The sequence below is a fragment of the Ictalurus furcatus genome, chromosome 12 (assembly GCF_023375685.1).
Source record: "Ictalurus furcatus strain D&B chromosome 12, Billie_1.0, whole genome shotgun sequence".
In the NCBI taxonomy this organism is placed as follows: Eukaryota; Metazoa; Chordata; class Actinopteri; order Siluriformes; family Ictaluridae; genus Ictalurus; species Ictalurus furcatus.
In genome coordinates this window covers 15,885,119-15,901,729 of record NC_071266.1, presented here as the reverse complement: position 1 = coordinate 15,901,729, position 16,611 = coordinate 15,885,119, and the positions used below count along the sequence as shown (strand labels likewise).

Sequence of the window (16,611 nt, the reverse complement as noted above, 5' to 3'; positions counted from 1 at the left end):
TGTAGTTTCAGTGTAGCTTCAGGATGTAGCTTCAATATCAGCAATTTAGGTTTATTGTGCTGTACATGATTCTGTAGTCTGTGTTCTTTCTCTCTCATATTTTTTTTACTCTAATTTGAATAAAGCTCCTCTCACTCTTTCTCTTCAACTACAGTGTGGTGTTGGAAGGCATACACTCAATGAAGCATTGCTGCAAAGGTTTCTGCATTGATGTCCTCAAGCGACTGGCCAAAATTGTAGGTTTCACCTATGACCTCTACCTGGTGACAAATGGCAGGCATGGGAAGAACATAGATGGAGAGTGGAACGGGATGGTTGGGGAGGTGAGGCCTTTATATCTTAGTCTTTTTAATGTTTAATAATTAAGCTACTAGGTGTGTTCACAAAAGCAAGAAACCACAAAGGTCTCATCAAATTTACATCTGGGCAAACACTTTTCTCTAAAGCAACTTACAGTGAGGGAAAAAAGTATTTGATCCCCTGCTGATTTTGTATGTTTACCCACTGACAAAGAAATGATCAGTCTATAACTTTAATGGTAGATTTATTTGAACAGTGAGAGACAGAATAACAACAAAAAAATCCAGAAAAACGCACATCAAAAATGTTATAAATTGATTTGCATTTTAATGAGGGAAATAAGTATTTGACCCCTCTGCAAAACATGACTTAGTACTTGGTTTAAAAACCCTTGTTGGCAATCACAGAGGTCAGACGTTTCTTGTAGTTGGCCACCAGGTTTGCACACATCTCAGGAGGGATTTTGTCCCACTCGTCTTTGCAGATCTTCTCCAAATCATTAAGGTTTCGAGGCTGACGTTTGGCAACTCGAACCTTCAGCTCTCTCCACAGATTTTCTATGGGATTAAGGTCTGGAGACTGCCTAGGTCACTCCAGGACCTTAATGTGGTTCTTCCCGAGCCACTCCTTTGTTGCCTTGGCCATGTGTTTTGGGTCATTGTCATGCTGGAATATCCATCCACGACCCATTTTCAATGCCCTGGCTGAGGGAAGGAGGTTTTCACCCAAGATTTGACGGTACATGGCCCCGTCCATCGTCCCTTTGATGCGGTGAAGTTGTCCTGTCCCCTTAGCAGAAAAAAAACCCCAAAGCATAATGTTTCCACCTCCATGTTTGACGGTGGGGATGGTGTTCCAGGGGTCATAGGCAGCATTCCTCCTCCTCCAAACACGGCGAGTTGAGTTGATGCCAAAGAGCTCCATTTTGGTCTCATCTGACCTCAACGCTTTCACCCAGTTGTCCTCAGAATCATTCAGATGTTCATTGGCAAACTTCAGACGGGCATGTATATGTGTTTTCTTGAGCAGCGGACCTTGCGCGCGCTGCAGGATTTCAGTCCTTCACGGCGTAGTGTGTTACCAATTGTTTTCTTGGTGACTATGGTCCCAGCTGCCTTGAGATCATTGACAAGATCCTCCCGTGTAGTTCTGGGCTGATTCCTCACTGTTCTCATGATCAATGCAACTCCACGAGGTGAGATCTTGCATGGAGCCCCAGGCCGAGGGAGATTGACAGTTCTTTTGTGCTTCTTCCATTTGCGAATAATCGCACCAACTGTTGTCCCCTTCTCACCAGTATGCTTGGCAATGGTCTTGTAGCCCATTCCAGACTTGTGTAGGTCTACAGTCTTGTCCCTGACATCCTTGGAGAGCTCTTTGGTCTTGGCCATGGTGGAGAGTTTGGAATATGACTGATTGATTGCTTCTGTGGACAGGTGTCTTTTATACAGGTAACAAACTGATATTAGGAGCACTCCTTTTAAGAGTGTGCTCCTAATCTCAGCTCGTTACCTGTATAAAAGACACCTGGGAGCCAGAAATCTTTCTGATTGAGAGGGGGTCAAATACTTTTTTCCCTCATTAAAATGCAAATTAATTTATAAAATTTTTGACATGCGTTTTTCTGGATTTTTTTGTTGTTATTCTGTCTCTCACTGTTCAAATACAACTACCATTAAAATTATAGACTGATCATTTCTTTGTCAGTGGGCAAACGTACAAAATCAGCAGGGGATCAAATACTTTTTTCCCTCACTGTATAAATGAAGCAGATTCCTTTATAAATATTAAGCTACAGTATTTGTAACAAGGAAGCCAGACAGGTGGTGGGCATCCATATGTTAGAGGTTTATTACAACAGCTAGTATAACAAAAAAATGTGAACAGGTCACTGCACATCAGAGTCAGACAAATATCCAGTATCCAACATTGAATATTCCAAGGATACGCCATAAGTCAAGGCAAGGTCATATGCAGTAAACTGTCAGAAAGATGACAGGTCAGTACTCACATGGCAAGTAGTACCACTTTACACTGATCCAATTAGGAACATTTAGGAAAAATTACCCCATTATTAAGAATGTCCATTTATGGTGAAACATGTTCGGGTTTTGACAGTATATGAATACAATGATAAATAAACCATTACACTGGGGAATAAGCTGGAACATTTCACATTTAACAAAATTTCACAAAAATTAAAATACTGTAAATTGAAAGATGCCTCTATACCCATAGAAACAAGCTTCCCTGGTGTCACAAATGTATGAAAATATATATATTTTTAATTATTTACAAAATGTATCATTTGTATATAAATTAATTTCTAATGATTGCATTTAAGATGTGACACTAAATATCACATTTTGAATCTAAACCTCCATGAGTTTAGATTACATGATCACAGTTTGACTGTGCTACTGTGCTAGCAGTAATAGAGTTCTGACTTTGTTTGCATGAAATCCAGTAGATTTCATGAAATGCCAGGTTCATCCAGAGCCCCATCAGCCTGTAGCTTTTGCCTGGTTTTCCACTGAAGCTAAGCAAGGTTGAGCCTGGCCAGTACCTGGATGGGAGAACTCCTGGGGAAAACTAAGGTTGCTTCTGGAAGTGGTATTAGGGAGGCCAGCAGGGGGTGCTCACCCCCTCGAACCCCACTATACTCGAATGCCCCAGTATAGTGACAGGGACACTATAATGTGAGACATTAAACTACGGTCCTGACTCTCTGTGGTCATTAAAAATCCCAGGACACTTCTTGTAAAGAGTAGGGGTATAAACCTGGCAAATTTCCCCCATTGGCCCTTATCTATCATGGCCCCCTAATAATCTCCATCCCTGAATTGGCTACATCACTCTCCTCTCCACCAATAGCTGGTGTTTGGTGGGCATTCAGGTGCACTATGGCTGCCGTTGCATCATCCAGGTGGATGCTACACACTGGTGGTGAATGAGGAGATTTCCCCCATGTAAACTGCTTTGAGTGCCTAAAAAAGTGCTATATAAATCTAAGGAATTATTATTATTATTATTATTATTATTATTATTAATAACATTACACTCACTTTAGAAATCCTATGAATTTTGTGTGTGATCAGGTTGGAATGCGTCCTTTTATAGATCGTCAGCATTGTAACTCAGGTAAATTTTTCTCTAGCTAGCTTGATAAAAATTACATCTACCTAGTTAGCTATTATACTGTAGCTTATGCCATCTACAGTAAAGCCTCTGAAGGGTCCCCTTTATTAGGTGTTAAAAGTAATAGCCATTCAGAATGCACTTCAATGTCCAAAGTTGGTGTAGTACTACATAATTTTACAAGTGCACTTCACACCTTATAGTGGCATGGGTAATGAATACAGACCTGTAATGGGGAGAACTCTGAGAACTTGGGTTGGAGTTCTTTTGTTGTGTTAGATAATCAGCTTCTAATAGAACTCAGAGTGATGGAACCAGAACTTTGTGAAGAACTCAATTCCAGCCAGATGGACTTGGAAGGTGGAAGGCTGAGACTTAGGTGTTTTCTGTAGTTAATAGTGTCATATGATGCATGTTTTTAAGGAAAGTGTTTTTGGCCATTTTTCTGCCAGGTTTCTACCATTTTATATGCTGGTGAAATAGCAAATACCAATAGAGTGAATGATACCTGACATTCTTATGGGTGGTATGGACACTTTAGTTGCAGGTATGGCTCCAATGAGTGCAGGTAAATGTGTCTGGTTGGCAATGGTGAGCAGTCAATTGCACCTTCAAACATTTAGTCACATATATGGAACAAATTTGAACATCAGCCACCTGTCAGGGATTTCCCCCTTGCAGAAGTGCTCAGCACACATAACAGCCATCAGCAGCATGGTGCGCACATCCGTGCTGTCATGTTTTGTTTACTTTGCCATGTGTTTTATGCCCTATCTCCACCTACAGTATCTCACAAAAGTGAGTACACCCCTCATATTTTTGTAAATATTTGATTATATCTTTTCATGTGACAACACTGAAGAAATGAGACTTTGCTACAATGTAAAGTAGTGAGTGTACAGCTTGTGTAACAGTGTAAATTTGCTGTCCCCTCAAAATAACTCAAGACACAGCCATTAATGTCTAAACCACTGGCAACAAAAGTGAGTACACCCCTAAGTGAAAATATCAAAATTGGGCCCAATTAGCCATTTTCCCTCCCCGGTGTTATGTGACTTGTTAGTGTTACAAGGTCTCAGGTGTGAATGGGGAACAGGTGTGTTAAATTTGGTGTCATCGCTCTCACACTCCCTCATACTGGTCACTGGAAGTTCAACATGGCACCTCATAGCAAAGAACTCTCAGAGGATCTGAAAAAAAGAATTGTTGCTCTACATAAAGATGGCCTAGGCTATAAGAAGATTGCCAAGACCCTGACACTGAGCTGCAGCACGGTGGCCAAGACCATACAGCGGTTTAACAGGACAGGTTCCACTCAGAACAGGCCTCGCCATGGTCGACCAAAGAAGTTGAGTGCACGTGCTCTAGGTCATATCCAGAGGTTGTCTTTGGGAAATAGACATATGAGTCCTGCCAGCATTGCTGCAGAGGTTGAAGGGGTGGGGGGGTCAGCCTGTCAGTGCTCAGACCATATGCTGCACACTGCCTCAAATTGGTCTGCATGGCTGTCGTCCCAGAAGGAAGCCTCTTCTAAAGATGATGCACAAGAAAGCCCACAAACAGTTTACTGAAGACAAGCAGACTAAGGACATGGATTACTGGAACCATGTCCTGTGGTCTGATGAGACCAAGATAAACTTATTTGGTTCAGATGGTGTCAAGCGTGTGTGGCGGCAACCAGGTGAGGAGTACAAAGACAAGTGTGTCTTGCCTACAGTCAAGCATGGTGGTGGGAGTGTCATGGTCTGGGGCTGCATGAGTGCTGCCGGCACTGGGGAGCTACAGTTTACTGTGACATACTGAAGCAGCACATGATCAGTATGCAGTATTCCAGCATGATAATGACCCCAAACACAGCTCCAAGATGACCACTGCATTGCTAAAGAAGCTGAGGGTGAAGGTGATGGACTGGCCGAGCATGTTTCCAGACCTAAACCCTATTGAGCATCTGTGGGGCATCCTCAAACGGAAGGTGGAGGAGCACAAGGTCTCTAACATCCACCAGCTCCATGATGTTGTCATGGAGGAGTGGAAGAGGACTCCAGTGGCAACCTGTGAAGCTCTGGTGAACTCCATGCCCAAGAGGGTTAAGGCAGTGCTGGAAAATAATGGTGGCCACACAAAATATTGACACTTTGGGCCCAATTTGGACATTTTCACTTAGGGGTGTACTCACTTTTGTTGCCAGAGGTTTAGACATTAATGGCTGTGGGTTGAGTTATTTTAAGGGGACAGCAAATTTACACTGTTATACAAGCTGTACACTCACTACTTTACATTGTAGCAAAGTGTCATTTCTTCAGTGTTGTCACATGAAAAGTTATAATCAAATATTTACAATAATGTGAGGGGTGTACTCACTTTTGTGAGATACTGTATGTCCTGTAGTTATTGGTGATCTCCCCCATGTGTCCTTGTTGCTTGCACATATTTCTGTTTTTCACTTTGATGAGTTTGTTTGTATATTTAAATACCCCTTGTGTCTTTGTCCTGTGCAAAGTAATGTTCAGTGTTTGCCCACCTGACGCCACTGGACCATTTTTTTCCAAGTTGTGATTTTCCAGTTCTAGACCTTGTTCTCTTCCCTAGTTTGTGTATTTTGGATTATCCCTGTTGTTGTCTGTAGATCGCCTGACCTCTGCCTGTTTCATCTTCCTACATGAAACCATCTATCCCAATAAATCCTTGGATCCATCTTGGTGCAGGATACATCCCATGCAGCTTTTACCAGTACGGTAGCTAGGCCTGGGCTGCATGGTTGAAAATAAAAACTAGAATGCAGGATGCAACACGTGATATGTATTATGATATTGTTAATTGCAACATACTCGTGTATTTTGGGTGGAAGTCAGACAGCCATAGGAGCAGTCAGGACAATTTTTTTTATTTTAATTATTTTAAGCCAAGACCTGCAGTCACCCAATTGATATGTGAGTAACAGTTCCTTTCAAAATTATTAGAATTACAGAGTTGTAGGAGATAGATAAAATAAAAAAGATAGGTGAATAAAAGCTTTTTTTTAAAAAAAAAATAAGTTAATCAAAGTACAGTGTGGGTGGTACTACTATATTAAATATGGTACCAGTCGAGAATCTTATGCTTTCTTTGATACTTTTTAAAAAATGAAGAATAAGTCAAAGTCTTCATATTTTACAGATGCTCCTTTGATGGTGACTGGTTTATTTGCTTTCAGTAATAATCTTACATTTCTAAACAGCATTTAATCTCCATTTATTGTTGTAACTTGTCAAGTGTGGTGATGGTTGGAAAGGTGTTGACTTGATCTTATTGCTTACCAGGTGGTGTCCCAACGAGCAGACATGGCCATTGGCTCACTAACTATCAATGAAGAGAGGTCAGAAGTTGTTGAATTCTCAGTTCCCTTTGTGGAGACTGGCATCAGCGTTATGGTTTCTCGGAGCAATGGCACCGTCTCTCCATCTGCTTTCCTGGGTGAGTCATTGTGATCTTGGTTTCTGATACAGTACCTTCTAAACTGTAGAGCTCAATACAGAATTGTCTGAATTGGTGTGGAATAAAAAAGTAAGTAAACAGCCTAATCAAAAACATTTTATTTTCCACTTTTTTCCCTATTTATTTCCTTATTCCCTATTTTGCTGCCTGTTTATTGTGCCTGTAGCTTAGAGATTGAGGTTGTATAATAGTGGCAAGAAGATTCTGAAATCAAATCCCACTCCTGCCACAAGAAACATGTTGGACACTAAGCTGCACAGCTTAAATTGTACTTTGTCTTCCTTGTAAGTTACTTTGAACAAAACTAGGTTATTATACGTTTTTTTTTTTCCCTGAAATGTTTCTGTTTGCTTTTCACTTGAATTTTGTTGGTTGCTATCACATTAAAAGTGGAAAACGATCTGACATGATTTATCTTGGATTCATTTTTACAGTACATTACTAAAACCTGCCATTTTAATATATCTGTGTAAACTTATTTCTGAGGTGTGCACATTACCCACTCTATTATCCCTCTCTTTATCTCCCAATGTTTGCAATATATCTTACAATAGAAATTGTTCTGTACATCAGAGACCTACTGTTTGGACTTACATTTTGTATGGAATTTATTTGATTTAATTCAGATTTGCTATAAAACAAGATCTTTTTTAAACTAGCCCAATCTGACAAGCCTTTTTATTAACTGTTGTGTCTGCTCCTCCTCCTCCACTGTGTGCATGAGGCAAGGCAAATCTTTCCAGTATGGAACTCTATTAGTGCCTGATGCAGTTCCTATTTTTGACCACTAGGTGTAATAATAACTCTATGGAAGCCAAGTGGGGCAGTGCATGCTCTGCCCCGAGATTGGGTAACATCTAGAAACATGAACAATAATGGAAAATTGGTTTAAATCTGTCAAATAACAAAAAAAATTAAATCGTTGGTCACTCAAAAGAGGTAGTTAGTATTTCAACTATTAAATGAATTTAAAATGTGTAGAGCTGTGAATATAGACTTTAATATTAGTTGAATGGTTGACATAAATGGTAGCGCTCTGACCCACTGGCCCCTATTGACGAGCCACCACTGAATGACATCCAGATATGCAGCATGAAGGTGAAGGATTTTATCCATGAGTCATTGAAATATGGCTGGGAACAAACCGAAAGAGAGGGTGACAAATTAGTGTAAACCAAATGGAGTGACAAACCTGACACTAAAGTCAAAATACCTTAGTCAAATCCAGTGTCAAATAAAAACGAGCAATGCCTAACTGATTGAGCAGTTCATCAGTGTGTGACATTGAATAAACATCAAATTTAGGCACAGTGTTGAAGTTCACACAGAACCTGACCACACCATCTACCTTTGGCACAAGGACGAAAGAGCTTGACCATTCAGTGTGGGACTCCTTGATTACCCCCATATGGAGCATATCCTTGGAGCTCATCACAAACCACCTTTTTTATGTTCAGGCAATCAGTATGGACAGGTGCTCACAACCACTTGTGGGGGACCCTGTATGTCATGCTCTTTAAGATACCAGCCAAAGGGGGAAAAACAAAGGAAAACATCTGGGTTACGCATGTAACCCTGTTTCCTGAGAAGGGAACGAGAAATTGCGTTTAGCATAACACTATGGGAGTGCCTCTTGCACGTGACCAGCTTCTGAAGCTTGTGTAAAATCATGCCTATTTATAGGCCTGCCATGATCAGGTGATGTGGCAATTAAGCGCGTCGCGTGATATAAATATGGCACCTGTGAACCGCGCCATCAGGGTCTGTTATCTGAAGCGAAGATTCAATTCACAGGCCTGCCCTGGTATGACAAAGCTACGCAACATCTCGTTCCCTTCTCAGGGAACAGGGTTAAATGCGTAACCCAGACGTTCCCTTTCAAAGGGAACTTCAACGTTGCGTTTAGCATAACACTATGGGAACAAGAATACCCACTCCATCATACCATATAGCCTGTTCAAAAACACCCAAGCCCGAGGGTCACTGCATGACACTCGAGCCCGGGTAGAATGAATATCCAGGCTGTAAAAATGAATGAATGTGTGTGGCGTAGACCACCCTGCAGCAGCACACACATCCTGTAAGGATACCCCATTGGACAAAGCCTTCGCGGAGGCGGCCGCCCTAGTGAAATGAGCCCTTATGCCCAGAGGCTTAGCGAGACCGTGCGCCTCATAAGCAATAGAGATTATTTCCACTATTCAATTAGAGATGTGCTTCTTTGACACAGCATCACCTCTACTGTCACCACCAAAGCAGACCAGCAGCTGCTCCAACTTACACCACTGGCCGGAGCGGTGGACGTAAGTACAGAGAGCCCTTACTGGACACAGCAGGTGCATTCACTCTTGTTCCGGTGTGGGGAATGGAGGAGGGCAGAAAGCCTGCAACTCCACAGGGTGGGCAGCCGATGTAGGCACTTTAGGAATATAATCCGGTATAGGATACCGGAACACCTTGGCTAATCCAGGGGAACAACAGGAAGGGGCAACAGAGAGAGCTTGTAGATTTCCTACTCGCTTGAGAGACGTCAGAGCCAGCAGAAGAGCTACCTTTAGAGTCAGAAGCTTCTCAGAGGCTGACTCTAAGGGCTCAAATGGGGCCCCTGACAGACCTTCCAGGACCACAGAAAGGTCGCAGGAAGGTATGTGCGGCCTGCAGATAGGCCTCAGCCGCCTGACACCACGCATGAACCTCGAAGTTAGAGGATGTTGCCCCACAGAGGCTCCATCAACAGGGGCATAGCTGGCCAAAACAGTGGCCACGTAAACCCTGATTGTCGAATGAGCCCACCCCGCTGAGAAACGTTCTTGTAAGAACTCCAGGACTGTAGCTATTGTGCAGTTCACTGGGTCTACAGTGGATCCCTGTGGATGGGAATCTCCCAAGGAGTGCAATCTAGCAGGGATATTATCTCTGAGAACCATATTTGAGCTGGCCAACAAGGTGCTACTAGCAGCAGACATAGACTGTCTTGACGAACTCTCGCTGGAACTTGTAGGAGCAGAGCAATGGGGGGAAAAACGTACAGATGTGACCTCAGCCACACGTGCACCATTGCGTCCAGCCCTAATTGTGCAAACCACAGCGTGTGTTGTCTCCTCGGAGGCAAACACATGCAGTCCCGTTTGGCCAAACCTCGCCATATGGACTCCACCACTTGTGGATGGAGCCACCAATTCCTGGGCCTCAGCCCCTGCCTCAACAAGATGTCTGCCCCCATATTCCCAGAATGTACATTGCACTTACTGACAAACTTTCCTTCTGCCCAGAGAAGAATTAGGCAGGGGGCATGGACATAATCCTCCCTGGTGGTCAATATATGAGACCACTGGTGTGTTGTCTGTAAACACATGGTGACCTCTCAATTGAGGAAGAAAGAATTTCAGTGCTAGAAATATGGCCCACATTTCTAGGCAATTTATATGCCGCTCCAGATGAGGGCCGCACCAGAGACCGTGAGCTGGACAGCTGTCTAAGACCGCACTCCAGCCCGTGAAGGAGGTGTCTGTCATTACCGTCTTGCACTAAGGAGACACCCCTAGAGTGTGACCCAAGGCTAGAAACTGGGGACACTCAAATTCTCAGAGCACATAGGCATCGCTGCATGACACTGATTACTCTCAGAAGTTTCGTCCTTGGATGAAACCCCCAACTTCTCAGCCACCACTGAATGGTCTCCTGTGCAATAGGCCCATAAGCGCCAATAGTCTCCCAAGATCCAGCTTTATCTTGCTCAGTGTTGATAGGATTGACCCTATGCATGTTGGGGATAGAAACGCCCTCATCGTAGTAGAATCCTTATAACCCCTGGAAAAGTTGTCCACTGCACTGGGGAAAGCATACTTTTCTGAGGTTCAACCTGAGCCCCAAGCTCTTCATGTGGGCGAGAACAACATCTCGATGTTGAACCGCCAGTTCCCTGGATTGTGCTAGAATTAACCAGTTGTCCAGGTAGTTTAGTACATGGATGCCCTGGAGTCACAATGGAGCCAGAGTGACATCCATGCACTCTGTGAAGGTGCGAGGGGATAAAGCTAGCGATATTTTTATGTGGAAATATGCACCTTTTAGATCTATCGTCACAAACCAGTCCTCAAACTGAATCTGTGGAATGATAAGTTTGGGCATCAGCATCTTGAACCTGTATGTCTGAAGAGTACAGTTCAAATGACGCAGATCTAAATTGGCCACATACAACTATTTTTTTGCGGACCAGGAAATAACGGCTGTAAAAACCTCCCTCCCTCAGGGAACGGGGTACATGTTCTATGGCCCCTTTGTCCAAGAGGGATCTTACTTCCTGCGCTAATGTCAGGCTCTGGTCTGTGCTGACTACTGTGGTGACAGAACCCATGGAGACACATTTGGCAGTAGTTTCCATGCTGCCAGATGGTCTTTTAGTGACGTTAACTATTCCACATTCTATTGGAGGGAAAGCATCAGATTTTCGTTGCCCTGTGACAGCTCGCTGACCAGAGAACACTGAAAACTTGGGACCGCCTTGGCTAGGGGAGGCCCTACAGTAGCCCTGGGGGCTAACTGCCCTAACAACCTCATGTCCCCTGATACATCCCTCCACGGCCCCTCAGGACTGCTCTTCTTTGCCTGCTTATCCTTTATGACCATTCTCAGATCAGGCCTAGTAGCAGGCAGTGACTGTGGCTGCCTGGTTCCCCTGGCTGTCTGCAGGGGTTGGCGGGCTGCCATACTCGCCTTCTCCCTCGTACTAGTGCTGGTCCGGGCTCCACTTGTGGATGCCTGGGTGAACTCGAGACAACAGGGAAGGAACTGGGTGAATGCCGTCCTATATCGAGCTCACTCAGCAGGTCTGCTTGGAAGGCCTGGCACACTGTCATTGTCTGCAGTGACCCACAAGCAAGAATACTACCGCATAGCCCTTGCCCACTAATGCCACGGTGGCCTTACACGGTGGCTTGGATGGCAAAGCCGGCCCCCCTAATTACCTGCCGTCGATGGAGAGAGGCAGCTCGCAAGCACCTCCTCCACCTTCGGCATAGCTAAATAGCCATGCCGTTCATTACCCACAATGGCGAAATAATCCAACATTGTGGGGTTATAAATACGGCTTATGCATGGTTTTCCCCCAGAAGCCTGATATTTTGTCATGCACTTCTGGAAGAAAGGGGAGTTTCTGCAGTGTGAGGGATTTACTTTCACTGGGGAGAAAAAGGCTCATCCAGCCTTAGTAATCACTTCAGGCAGCTCTTTACATGCTGTTCTCAGTTTTTAGCACATCCTTCTGGCTCCTTGGAGTCAGAGATGAATTATTACTATTATTTTTGTGTGTGGTTTTTTTCCCCCTTTTGGCTTTCCATAGCGGAAGGAGGAGTCACAACGCAAGCTCCAAAATCCAGCGGAGAGTCGAACCCAGAAGACAGAGCAAGAGATAGAGCAGCGCTCGTCTCCGGCTCCTCTTCCGGATCCATAAGAGATCCCCCGAACCTGAGACGGCTAGCTGCCTCGGCAGCAGCCAGCCCAGATCCGCAAGGCTCTGAAACCCAACTCGCTTCGGCTTCTGAGAAGAGTGTGAGTCGCAAGCGGAGCTGCTTAATGTAGGCATTACCATGCGCAGCCTCTTGAGGTTGCCATCGCATGCTACACCCCTGGACACTTCACCCAGAAAGCGTGCACTATTCCTGTGTTGAAACGGGAGCAAGCCGTAACACACTTCCTGAATTCTCTCACTCATATTTTTCTCTCTCGCTTATTCCCCTTTTTTCTTCTTTTTTTTCTAAAGGGATAGAAAAGTTCTGAGATTTTGAGAAAAGATAGCGAGGAAATGAAGCGTTTTTTTGTTTCTTTACACAAACAACTGACATGCAGTCTTTTGCTGAAGATAATAAAGGCTGATGGCGCGGTTCACAGGTGCCATATTTATATCACACGACTCGCTTAATTGCCACATCATGGCATGCCTATGCCACATCACAGCATGATCATGGCAGGCCTATAAATAGGCATGATTTTACACAATCTTCAGATGCCGGTCGCGTGCGAGAGGCACTTCCGTAGTGTTATGCTAAACGCAACGTCGAAGTTCCCTTTGAAAGGGATCTCCCTTTGCAAATCTGATCTTTGGGACAGGGAGAGGTGGTTTCCACACATGAGTGGGATGGTTTGAGTATCACTTTTGATTCACCTCTAGTCCCAGTTCCTTTCTCTTGGGAAACACCATCATCAAAGCCACAGGGAAAGCCTATCTTCATAATTTTTGGAGATTTATGTGGGCTATCTGCAATGCATTGCCTCTATCTGTTCACCTTACCTCATAGTCAATGCTCCCAACTCAAAGAAGACTTGCCACTAAATTGGAGCTCAATGTGGATAGCAAACAGTCGGCTTTCTCTCGGTGAAAACTCATGCGGCCAAGTTTCCCTGTTATACAGCCAGGATGGACATTCCTGAGCCTGTAGAGAAGCATTTCATTATATCACTTGAGCATGTGAAAAGCTGGTGTGATTCGACATAATTCCTAATAATTCATAAAGTTTGTGAAGTGTGCATAAGATGAAAGTGTACTGACCGGGGAGATCACTCAGAAGAGCTCCTCCACAACACAATTGTGCAGATTCTTCTGATGAGGCACTGGTCCTAGGTATAATCCACTGCATACTCCATTTAAACTAACATGCGCTTGTGCACTCATTTCTAATGGCCTGACAAGCCCCATTCCAGTTCTTTCAAAGGGGACCTCTACTAATTGAAGAAGGCACACTTTTGGGGTGGCTAGCGCATTCACCACCTGACAGTCACGGGATATCACACACCACCTGCATACATCTCCATGAATGCCTGGTCAATAGAAATAGACCATGAGGCAGTTATCTTTGTTTTCTTAGGTAAATGGCCCACCGTGGGATTGTGATGTGCCGCAAAGAAAATCAATTTCCTATGACTCTTCAGGCCCAACTACTGGGTTGTCTCCTCCTTTTAGTTTGAGTGCCCTGTATCACTTGGTACAGCCTATCCTTGACAATAAAAAAAATATGGGTAGGACAATGTGGCATTTGGCTGGTCTTACTAACTATCATCAATAACTTTCAAGTGGTTGAAGGCATGGCTCAGGTTTTCATCTCCCTACACCACATCACACTACCACCCACCAGTATACTGCTCAAGAGCCCCTGAAATTTAAGAAATTAGTTCCCAAAATAAGTTGATGGGTGAGCTGAGGACTAACCACCACCTATATTTTATGCTTTTGTCCCCAGAATTGAATAATGACAAGCACCAGCAGTTATTTATGAATATCCCCATGCACACACATTCCCTTCACCCAATGCTGCGTCCCTCAGTCAGCAACCACCTGTGACAGGCATCCTCAAGATGCTAGGTAAACACAAATGGCTGGCTGTCCTTGATGAGGTCAGGGTTCTGAATCACTGACACTATTGTTCCAATGTTTGGCCGGCCTGCTTTTTCAGATCTTTTCAGCTGGCAGAATATTTACCAATGCTAAGAGGCAACATCTACTTGCAAAATGTCAGAATGTTGATCCTGACAGAGCAATTATCTGACCAACTGATCAGGATTCATAGAAAAACCGTAGGTTGTTTGGGATGAAATATTCTTACAGGGAGAGGAAAAGTAAATCACTGCCATCAGAAGTTGATGAAGACCAGAGAAACTGTGCTTAGCTGTGCAATTGGCATGAGCAGAGTCAGTCAGATATATGATTTTCTTTTTTTTTACCACAATGGTCTAAATACCTGCTAATATCCATATCAGAAAAACAATTTTCTGAACATGTGTACAAATCTGCAGATAAAAAGGGAATGGCAGTTGGCTTGCATGGCATCCCTCCATAGAATTCAGCTTGCAGTAACTTACTGAAGCCTGAGATTTTAAGTATTCTCTATGTAGTCTTTTTGTGTTTGAGGAAGGAAAAATATCTAATGTGATAGCAGCAGAATAGCTCAGGCAATATTTGTATACGTTTACCTACTCTCTTGAGACTTGAACTAGAAATGTTGCTTTTTTTTTTTCCAGAAACCATCTAAATGTTGCTTTCAAAGCAGTACTAGTTAGGAGTGTAAACCTCAGGTTTCCACATGATGCAGAATGATTTCAGTTCATAAGGTAACGATACAATTTTTGATGATACCACTGAATCTAAGATAATATGATGCATCTTGATTTAGTAGCCTCTGGTATGATTTATTTGTTCAGAATCTGGGATAGGCCTACATTTCACTTGCAAAAGATGAAGTAGAGAAGGACTATTTTAAAAGTATTAATTACAGGCAAATTACCTAGCTAGTCTATTAAATTATTTATACATTTATACATTTTATTATACATATACATTTTATTTATACATATACATATAATTATAGAAAATATGATTTATTTTTACATACCAGTGTAACACTCAGATCTCACCAACTGACATACATCAGCAAACAAAATATCAATCTTCTAGCAGACTCAGTAATCCATTAAAGAATGTTCCAAAATGCTATACACAGTCTATGTAAAGTTTATGTACTTCATAGCTCCATTTTATACATTTTATACAAGTAATGCATGTACAAGTCTAAACACCCCAGTTGTCACAGCTCTGATGATTCATGACTGGCTCAGGATAATTTGTAGTATTACCCCATCGTTTGGTTTAACAATTACAAGGAAATCCACTTGTATGACAAATCCACACTTTAGCTGTCCACATTCACAGATATCTGCCTGATGGTTGCAATTGCTCAACTGGCTAGTATTTCAATAGGAACAGTGTCTAAAATCTAATCTGCATTTAGATCGACAGTATGGATGAGATTCCAGTAAATTGGGTTGGAAATGGTGGTTGAAAGTTCTCAATCATTTGTACAAAGACATTCTATACAATTGTGTGCCTCCAACTGTGTGTCAAAAGTTTGGGAAAGGCCTACATATGGGGGTCATGTTCAGATGTCCACATAAGTTTGGCCATATAGTGTATAACTACCACTTCAAGGTGACTGTAATGGGAATTCACTATACGGTGATGGAGACCACTGTTTTTAAATATTAATGGCATGATGTGCTTGTAGGAGAAAAGGTTTTACAAGTCATTATCTGTACATATATCTAAACTAATGACCTAATGATTATACAGACAGATGACAAAGGTAAAACCTAAATTAACAAGGGCAGATGCCTCAGGCAGGTGTACAACATGATGCAATTAATCAGTTAACATGATACCATGCTCTGTGCCACGTATAAAAATGCTGAGCGGGCCAAGTTGACCTTTAATTTTTACTTTGAAACTTTGAAAGAAGGTTCATTATTGGGGCATGGATGGCAGAAGATTCAGTCACAAAGATTGCTCAACTGGCTAGTATTTCAATAGGAACAGTGACTAAAATCTAATCTGCATTTAGTTCTACAGTATGGATGAGATCTCAGTAATTCAGGTTGGAAATTGTGGTTGAAAGTACTCAATCATTTGTCATGCTTGTGCATTGGTGTGCTATCTAAGGAAAAACAGAAGAGCACTTTTCTCAGGTGACAACTCGTATTTGAGAAATCTTTGGTGCAAATACCATAGTCGGTGGTCTATACAGATGTGGAAAAAGTAATATGAGATTAATCATTCTTTGCTATATTCTTGAAGTGGGCAAAGCATTGTGTACCGTACATCAAGACTGCTATACAGGCATAACCCCTACAGTGAGCTAGGTTCATTGGCTAGAT

At 42.9% G+C, this 16,611-nt stretch overlaps 1 protein-coding gene across 1 annotated transcript in view; it reads left to right on the top strand.

Annotated features, from left to right (window-relative positions):
- grin2da (glutamate receptor, ionotropic, N-methyl D-aspartate 2D, a) overlaps positions 1 to 16,611 on the top strand; it is a 53,312-nt gene that overhangs the window by 17,257 nt on the left and 19,444 nt on the right. The window contains 2 exon segments of the mRNA XM_053638126.1: positions 178 to 323; positions 6,738 to 6,891. Of these exon segments, the coding sequence (XP_053494101.1) occupies positions 178 to 323; positions 6,738 to 6,891 (300 nt within the window).